Genomic DNA, 9,712 nt, shown 5'->3' on the forward strand with positions numbered 1-9,712 from the left:
TTGCTGAACCCCAGACAACCCCAAGCGTGCCATCACCCACCAGTCCTTTTCTGTTGACAAAGAGCAGGTCCAGCGGGTGCCTTGCCTTGCTGGCCAGGGTCCTGCCAGGCTGTTTCCTCTCTGCTCTCCTGTACTGCCAGCAGATGTGCCCACCTTCTTCGATCCACTTGCAGAGCCTTGTACCTATTAGCCATGGCCACGTGGGAGGCAGGAGCAGTCCACAGAGGAGACGTGCCGGCTACACCGAGCAGGAACCAAAAGCCTCTGTGTGCCCGGCTGAAAGCCTGTATCTCCACAGGATGTTTTGGCTGCCCTGCTCTTCACTGGGTTTTGGCTGGAAATGCAATTGCCCTTTCTTCCTCATCCAGAAATCCATGGTTGGGGAAAAAGCTAGCCAATGGACAGCATTCCAAAGGCAGTGTGGGTTGGAGCTGATAAATGGAGGAGATTGTTGCCAAATCCAAACCACACCAGGATGCCCTTTAGAGGGACTTTCCATTTTTAAGAAAGAATGGCCAATTCAGAAGGGAACGTAGAGCCTTATTCCATGGCTGACAAGGAAGGCAATCGTCCAGCAGGCTTGGGGGTGTATAGGACTTTTATTGTGAGTCCAGCTCCAAGCTGCCTTTGGAGGAAGTAATCCTGAAGTGGTCCTGGTCATCTCTTCTGCTTCCTCGATTGCTTCGCTGCAAGTTTCCTTCCTTTTCATTTGAAAAGCCCTTAGAGTTGGGATTTAGATGGCAGGGGCCCATGTGATCTGGAGAAGGAATAATAGAAGTACAAACAGTCATAGAAACAACAGCAGTATGAAACCAGCCCTACAGCCAATCAATTTCTCTGAAGTATTTTGTCTCCAAAGACTGGTGACAAGTCTGGAGTCTAAAGGGAATCCAGGAAGCCAACTGTTCTGATCAGTGTGGCCAGACTAGCACACACACCTTCTCTGAGTCATTGGCTAGGTCACAGCCATCTGCTGCTCCCAAAACAATCCCTGCTTTTGTCTTTACTGTAGAGGGAAGCTCAGGCAAAGCCCACCCACTGCCAGCTGCCCTCAAAGGCAAAAGGAATGCCCCAAGTGCTCCCTGCCTGCATCCAAGCGCCACAGTGGCTTCTGTAGGGAGTCCAAAATGTCTCTCCCAACACCAAAGGAGGAGGAACGTGTGTTACAGCCCATGCTGAGGCACACACACTATAATACACTACTCGACTGGACAAGGAATGCACAGGACGTACTCAGCAGCTTCAGGCACCTCCTCAGCAGCCTGACAGCCAGCCCTCTCCCACAGCTCCAGCCTGGCTCTGCAGGGGCTTCCCGTGGCACCTCCCTCCTTCTGAGGGGAAGTTCTGGGCTTCCCTTTCTCTTTGGGCCTGCAGCACCATTCCTGCCTTCCTCAAACCTGCGCTCTGGTAGCCTCTCACCAGACCGCTCCCTGCAGACACAAAAATCTCTCCAGCACTGTTTACCAAGGGCCAGCTAAGAGACAATGCCACCCAGACAGACAGTGTCCAGAGAAACAGTGCCCAGAAGGAGCCCAGAGGAGTCCAAAACAACACACAAACTCTCTTTTCACACTCTGTGCCTCTTGACTCTCTCTGGTTCTTATCTTTTCTCGCCCAGGCTGCATGATGGCAATTTACTGCTTCATCTCAAGCAGCCTTTTCTCTTGCTCCTTCTGTACCTCTGTCAGGAAATTTTCCCCTTGTGCCAGCAGCTGCTGTGCCTCCAGACGCTGCCCTTCCGACTCCTGGTGAGGGGAGGAAGACACTTCCACATGAAGTGCCAGCCAAGCTCCCCAAATAACCAGTGGAAGCTTCATGCCTCACACCACCCCCCACCTGAAAAGTGCACGTCAGTAGTGACTTTGTGCCCTCCAGCAATGCTGTCCCAAGCAGAAATTCAAAAGCAGGATCAGCAGGTACGAGGAAAAGGAGATGCCACCTTCCTTTCCTGCTCTGATGGCTGCCTGTTTCCTGGCCCCTCTCCCCTCAGGATTTCTACCTGTTCTCACAGGTTCAGTTCTCCAAGTGCTGAAGTGGTCCTTGTCATCTCCTTTGCTTCCTGCATGACTTGGCTGCAGGGATGACAGCGATCAGGCTGTCAGAAGAGGCTTAAGAGAGGCTCTGCTGACTGGAGAAATGGATGCTGCCCAAAGGGGAAAAGGAACAAACCAAATTAAAAGAGAGAAAGGAAAAAGGAACCATTCTTTTCCAAACTGACTTCCTAACAGGGTCAAGCTGGATTCCTCTAGCCCCCAGAAATACACAAACATAGGTGGCCTGAGGTCACCATCAGCACATGAGCCTTCATGTCCAGGATGCTGCTAGCACAGGCAAACATGGCCCAGAACTGCACTAGTCCGTTCCTCAAGGTGTCATCACTTGCTGGCATTTTTGTCCTGACAGCACTGTGGGATTGCTGCTTGCTGTCCAAAGGTTTTGTTCCTTTCAAGAACTCAACACACTTATTCCAGCTCCTCTTTTCTACAGACATGGGCTATTTGAGTGTCCAAAAGAGATGTGGGGCATTGGGCAGTCCTCAAGAGACTCCCAAGGGCTCTGAAATTATTGACCGCACGTGTTGTTCTCAGGAGCGCTGGACACGCAGGTTTTCAGCAGCAAGCCAGGAGCAAGGACACAAGCAGCAGGGCACAGATGGGCTGAGCTCTGGCTTGCAGGAAGAGCAGTGTCTGCCTTGGCATGCCCCCCGCTCCTGTGCTGGCTGCCATCTTCCTTCTCAGCAGGAACAGCCAAGGAAATGGCCTGGTCACCAGCTCCTTGTCTGCCACAAAACCTGGCAGCAAAGCCGCAGCAATTCTCATCTACTTGAGCGGGCCAGGCAGCACATGGGGCTGGCACAACTCCTGCTCAGCTGTCCCCGTCTGCCTGGCAGAAACCTCTAAGGCTGGGGCAGGAGGGACAAGCTGAGTGCCCTCGGATGCTCACAGTGAGCTCCCTCACAGCCCCTGCCTTCCCACGGACCAATCTAGAACCGCTTGGTTCTAGACTGCTTTTGTTGTGCTCTTCAAGCCCCCGTCCCTGGCATTGCAATACTTCAGTTCCTTTGCTACCAGGTAAACATGAATACACCACCTGAGAACAAAAGAGGGTCACAGAAATGACCAGAAGCTGGGAGCTCTCCTCTGAGGAACGGCTGGGAGAGTTGTGCTTGTTTAGCCTGGAGAAGAGCAAGCCCCAAGGAGACCTTTCAATATTTGTAGGGCCTTCTAAGAAGAATGGGGACAAATCTTTTCGTAGGGCCAATTGTAAGAGGACAAGGGTGAATGGTTTTAAGCTACAAGACACTCGATTGGCTCTAAGGAAGAAAGTGTTTACGAGGAGAGTGCTGAAACACTGGCACAGGCTGCCCAGAGAGCTGGGAGGAGCCCCAAGCCTGGCAACATTCAAGGTCAGCTTGGATGGGACCCTGAGCAACCTGATCCACTTGAAGATGTCTTTGCCAGTGACTGGGGTTTTGGACTAGATGACCTTCACTGGTCCCTTCTAATCTCAACCAATCTTGGATCCTGCTTGGTTTTCATTGGAAAAGCACCCAGAGTGGATATTGCTATGTGGGGGGGCCCATCGGAAGCCCTGGAGTTTGGCCGAGGAACAAACCCTGACAGGGAACAGCTCTTTGGGCTGCAGCCGCTTTGCCTTGTACCTGCAGAAGTTCCTTGGCAGAGCCTCGCCTGTCCACATCCATCTGCAGGCAGCAGCCCAGAAATTCACACAAGCCAGAGGGCAGCCTGAGCTTGTGCAGGTCTGGTACGCCTTGCTTGCCTATCAGGTACTTAGCCTGAAGCCAAAGGAAACATGAGACTCTACGTGATTCTTCCATATCCTTCAGTGCTCACCTAGACCCCATCTTTTAAGCTCCAGCCTGCAGTGGCAATTTCTTGCCTAGCAGATGCTTAGAGATGAGCCTTCCCTCCCAAAGGAAAAAAGGCTCCAGTGCAGCCCCAGCTCTTCCAAGCTGCAACAGGTCTTGCCTTGACAGCTGATGCGAGCCCCAAGGACGGTTTTACAAGTGGGCCTTGGTGGAAGCACTTTAAGCTGTGGGCATGGGATTTTGTCTAATGGACACACAGGAGAAGGACACCGCTCTCTGAGCGTATTTGCACCTTACCCTCTCACGCGTTTCCCGAATATAAGGAGCCTCTCCTTTGGCCATTTCTATTCCCACAATGCCAAGGGACCAGATGTCCACTTTGGGGCCGTATGGCTGTCTTCTCACCACCTCGGGTGCCATCCAGCAAGTGGTCCCGACCATCGACCTCCGTTTACTCTGCTCAGGGCTGAGCGGAGCACAGAGGCCAAAATCGGCTGAGGAGAAAAACAAACACTGCTTCAAGTAGGGAACCAAGGAAAAGGCTTCCTCACTCTACGTCTCAGAATGCAGTGCTGAATCGAGCTGGAAAAGCAGCTGGGCTCTCATTCCTCAGGGCTGCAGCCAAGGACATGGGCAATTGTCCACTTAGCAACCCCCCCCCAGGATTCCCACCCTGGCTTTTCCTCAGGCACCGGAACGTTTACACTGTAACTCTCTCCCTTTGGAAGGAACACACACACAAACCAAAGTTACTCTTGCTACCTTCTTGCTCTCTAGACCACTCAGCCCCTTACAGCTGCGCCCTGGGCTCCCAGAGTGCTCCCTGCCCTCTCACCAGCACCACTGCTGGGCACCCGGCAGCCGCTCAAAAGCAGCCCCACACCGCCTCCCCGGAGCGCTGCGCCTGACCCAGAACACCCACCCAGCTTGACGGAGCCATCCCGGCCCAGAAGGATGTTGTCACTTTTGATGTCTCTGTGGATCACCTGGTTGGCATGAAGGAAAGCCAGGCCTTGCAGGCACTGGGAGAGAAAAAAGAAACAGGAGGCCAAAAGTTAGCCTGATCTGATTTCATCACATCCAAAAGGACACTGCTCCTGAAGATTCACAGATCTCAAAGGAGCAGTGAGCGCTGGCAAGAGGAAGTGCATGCTGCTGCAACACGAGGAGGAGAGCAGGATCTTTCCAAGGCAAGGCATATTAGCGCTTGAGAGGGAAACATCAGTCCTTGCTCAAGACTGTCCCCTGCAAAGCCAGTCAGAATGATCCCTGCTGCACTGGATGCACTCTCCCTGTCTGGAGGACAAGCAATGATTTGCCAAAAGAGAAAAAGTTCCTGCCTTGGGTACCAAGGGGATCACTGTCGAGTGGGAGGCTGGAGGACAAGGGTTATAGGGCCTCCTTGACAGCAGACTTGGAAGGAGCTCATTTGTCAGTTTTCAGCAGCAAGCAGCATGGTGGGTGCCGTGCCATCCTTTGAAGTTGGGAATGTGACAGATGAGTCTCTCTTTGGCTTTGCTGCTGGTTTAAAACTTGGACACCAGCACCTTTGCACTTACAGGCAAAGAAGGCAATGCAGAAAGGGTTTGGGCAAAGGCTTGGAGAGGCAAAGTGCAGAACAGAAAATACAAATGAAATCGAGACAGGGAGTTCAACAATGGTCTAGAAGAGTAAAGAACAGACTATAGTAAGGGCAGGGACACTGGCAGGCAGTTCACTCCCAATGCTCTTTCTTCTCCAAAGCATAAGAGCAACACAGAAAGAAAGCTCTGAACATGGAATCACTCGCTTTGCAGCGCTTTTGAGGGACGAGCCTGTCCAAGCCATCCCAAGCACAAGCAGGGCCCCTTACCTCCCGACACACTGTTGCTATGTGTCCTACAGCCATCCTTTTCATGCTGACCACATCAGCTAAGGAGCCTCCATCCATATACTCCAACACCACCAGGACATCCTCACTGACAAGGTAGCTGCAAGATGAACGCAACAGAATTGAGCTGAATGTGCACAGCTGAATTGCCGGATGAAGGAAAGACTGCAGCTGAGTTTTGTTTCCAGGTCACTGGTAAATGAAGACAGAATCAAATGAAGACACACTCCACCCAGGCTATCCACTGCTTGCCATCTGTGCCATCTGAATGAGGAAGGCACATCAGTGGAAAAGGAGGCTGTGGGTATTCTCAGCTCAGTCAGAGAGAAAGAGAAAGGTTTTCTAATCAGGCAAGAGCCTGGGAAACATGCTGCTGGCTTAGTAAGAGAGCCAGGTTTCTGAGATCGATCTCCAAGCTATTTCTGCCAGGAAGCATTCATGGGGACAAAATGCAATCTCCTCCCATGCCTTGTGCAGGACTAGATTGATGTTAATTGAAAGATCCATTTTCTGCCAGAATATTTACCTTTCTAGGTAGGTGACAATATTGGGGTTCTTATATTCCTTCATGACCAGGATTTCCTTCAACACATCCTCGCAGCCCTGCTGCTGGAGATTAACTTGCTTTACGGCCACCTACAATGACATTGAAAAGCCATCAGGAGCGGACATTACGAGAGCCTCTTACTCCGTGCACTCACAGGCCTGGATGCCTTGTCACCTCGGTAGAAATGGACACTAAACCATCAACCACAAAGCGCTAACAGCACTCTCTGCACCTGCAGACTTCTCAAACAGACTTTGTTTATCACTACTATTATCATTTACACAGGTTTTGCAAGCCAAAAGTAATTTTGCTCCTGTGAAGGTAAATTGTAACCACTGGAAATACGTTAGCATTTCTAGGGGCTTTCACCAGCCTTTTGGAGATGGCTGCCATTCTTGACTGGGTGCCAAAGGAAACACACACCTACATGACGGGGAACATGCTGTCCAAAAAAGAACTCCAAGGCAACTCAGAGTAAAGTTACAATCCTAGCACATCCTAAGTTCTTCAGTTTGGGCTTCGCAACTCTGAAGAACAATCTTGAACATGGTTTACACCGTGGAATTATTGTCATTTATAATTTTTTAATGGCTTTAAGAATGAATAACCCTTTATGTGGTACCCTATGGATGCACGGCAGGTCATAAGCAGGGCTTCGGGCTTTCGGACGCCTCCTCCACCTCCCTCCAAGTGCAGTTCCTGAGCGCAGCACTGCAGGTGGATAATGAACTACCAGAAAGATGCAGTTGTATTTGCCGAGAGCCAAAAACAAGAATCAAGGACTATGAACTTATCGTCCCAAAGAGCAGCGGCACTCTCCAAGACACCATGTCTTCAACACAGGATCAACACAAGGTTGTATTATTTAAGGCTCTTCATCCATTTCTTCGCATTGATCTGTGCCTGTGTGTGTGTGTGTGTGTGTGTGTGTGTGTGTGTGTGAACTAGGTTCCCTAGGACTGAAAGGCAAAACTCTGCTCCAAACAAGATCTCTCCTTCTTTAGGACTTGCATTATATTTTCAAACTGAACCACGTGATGGAAAACAATGGGAAATCCTATCTGTGTCTGAACCTGGGCTTAAGAGGAATTGGGCTGGAATGATGGCTCTTGCCATCTGCTAATCTATGCATGTTTATCCAGGAAGTCCAAGCCAGCGTGTCCTTCTCTGAAAGGCACCACCGCCATCCTTGCATTCATTCAGGTAGGGAGGGAGGACAAAGTCTGTCCCAAATGCATTTTGCAGCCTGCCTCTGGACAGGCTGCTTCTGTGGGACAGCCTTTGCAGCAAAGAGTCAGGTGGCCCAAAGCTTTGGCCACGGATCACATCACAAGGGAAAGCACTCAAGGGCTGCAAAATCTGAATGGGCTGTTGGCACTTACTGCTCGTCCTGTGGCAGCGTTGAAGGCCTTATAAACGGTTCCAAACCCCCTGGAAACAGAACAGTGGCAAGAACAGAGAAGTTGGTCAGTGCTGAGAAGCAAAAGGCAGCCCAGGCAGGAGCTCTCTGCTGCCTGCAGTGTCTCAAAACCACCAGGCTTTGTCTACTCTTCAGCCAAAGGCACAGCAGCCCAGCAGCCCTCTGCCATGCAGAGTGTCCAAGGGAAAAGCTGGGTGCAACTGGAAGAGAAAGGGCTGCTACAAATCTCAAATGTACACACTAGACTGTGCATGCGGGTGTTTTCTTATCCTTTTCCTTCTTGCATCTGTGCCTGTGGCGTGCCTTTGCAGGCAATGAAACATACAGTCCTGCTGGGCCTTCTCACCACTCTCTTTTCATCCTACCTGCCAAACTCAGGCAACACCACACAGCCTTCCTTATTTTCCTAACCACGGAATTTTGTTTTCAGGAAAATACTACTAAGAAATGCTACTGACAGCTGCTATCTGACAGCTATCAGGTGGGACATTGCTCTCTCAGGTTTTCTTCCTTCATGAGTGTGGCCAAATTACTTTGAATCATACAAAACCATGTCTCCTGGGAAAATAGGCAAACTGGCGCCACATGTTTGAGGGACAGGAAGGCTTCCAGGTCCTGCTCCTTGAGGCAGGCAAGATGTCGTCAGCATCCAGTGATCTTTCATGATGCCTTGTACTGCCTCAGCACTGAGACAGGGACAGACTAAAGCCAGGGCCTGAAGATGCTTGCAGCTTGCCTGACTTCCCATGTGATATTGCAGCACCAAAATACCTGGCCCATGGTTCTGTAGAAGTAAGCGTGGCTGCACTCACCCACTGCCAATAGGTCTCCATCCAGTGTACTTCTTCTCTGGATCTCCCACACTCACCACACGCCCTGAAAAACAAAATGCAAGAAGCACACTTCAAAACAGAGATCCTGACTTCCAGGAGATCTGAAACCCACCTCCACTCACATCAACAAGAACAACAACAGCAGCCCCAGCAAGACAGGCAGCTCTGTAGCACACCTGGCCTGCACAGAGCCTGATTCTCCACACTCCATTGAAGGGTTACCTTGAGAGGAAACTAAGCCCATGGAAAAAGCATCAGAGCAGACAGAGACCAGAAAAGGACAGGCACCAAGGCAGAAAGAATATTGCAAAGTGAATTCCGGGAGAGGAAGGCACCTTCTCTACCTCTCAGCAGTTTGCCTAAAGAATGCCTTGACATTTTTAGAGAGCAGCAGCTCATGCTATAACCAAGAACAGTGGCTCTAAGAATTAGGACCCTCTTCATTGATGAGCAGGCTAAGTTCTGAAGATGACTTTGCCCATTCCCCATGTAGTGAAGAACTACAAGTCCTTGTCTTCAGCCTGGCGTGCAGCAGTCACTGGCACTGGACTCAGCCCCTTGAACACCACCCACGTGCCCCATCTTCCCAAATGGGCACAGCCCAGACGGGGAACAAGGACAGCGCCGCTCCTCAGGCCCTGCCGTGACACAGACACCTGCACAAATGAGATGCTGATCCTTTCATCAGTCCAGGCAAAGCTGCAGCAACGGGACGGCAGCTGCAACCTCACAGCTAAGGAAGGCTCCAGCCTCTGCAGTCACACCAGCTGTCAGTGGCAGGGCAGGTATGACAAAAAGCTCGGCAAAGCCCACAAATGGCCACTGACAGCCACTGTGAAGAAGCCAGAGCCAGACTGAGCCCCGTTACAAGCTGCTGACCTCACTCAAGACAGAACATGATTGTCTTTGACTTCAGACCCTGGAGCAGTAGATCAATCCACCTTTTGTCCCAACAGCTGGTGGCAAACGCTGAGTAAACCGGGCTCTGTTCTGTACCTGACCGCTTATTCTCTGACAGCACTGCACTGGCAGCTATTACCAGTGGCAAGAAGCAACTCAGTTGTACTGCAGAATCAGCAAGGCCTTGGTGTGCTTTCCTAGAGTACGATCTGTGCAGGGATTGAGGCCAATGCTTAGTATTCCAGGAGTATTTACCAGCGGGCAGTAGCAGTACAGCGTGCCTGGTACCAGAGGAACATGCAGCAGAGGCTTC

General features: G+C 51.0%; 1 protein-coding gene across 1 annotated transcript; it reads right to left on the reverse strand.

Annotated features, from left to right (window-relative positions):
* Positions 1 to 580: 580 nt before the first annotated feature.
* LOC128821615 (serine/threonine-protein kinase PAK 3-like) lies at positions 581 to 8,531 on the reverse strand (the record flags this gene model as incomplete). Its single annotated transcript, XM_054002810.1, has 9 exons — positions 581 to 757; positions 2,000 to 2,143; positions 3,662 to 3,796; positions 4,127 to 4,323; positions 4,752 to 4,851; positions 5,682 to 5,799; positions 6,226 to 6,335; positions 7,629 to 7,677; positions 8,479 to 8,531. Coding segments are annotated over 8 exons (807 nt in total), but the record flags the coding sequence as incomplete, so codon positions are not given.
* Between the last annotated feature and the right edge of the window lie 1,181 nt (positions 8,532 to 9,712).

The sequence above is a fragment of the Vidua macroura genome, chromosome Z, assembly GCF_024509145.1.
Source record: "Vidua macroura isolate BioBank_ID:100142 chromosome Z, ASM2450914v1, whole genome shotgun sequence".
NCBI lineage: Eukaryota > Metazoa > Chordata > Aves > Passeriformes > Viduidae > Vidua > Vidua macroura.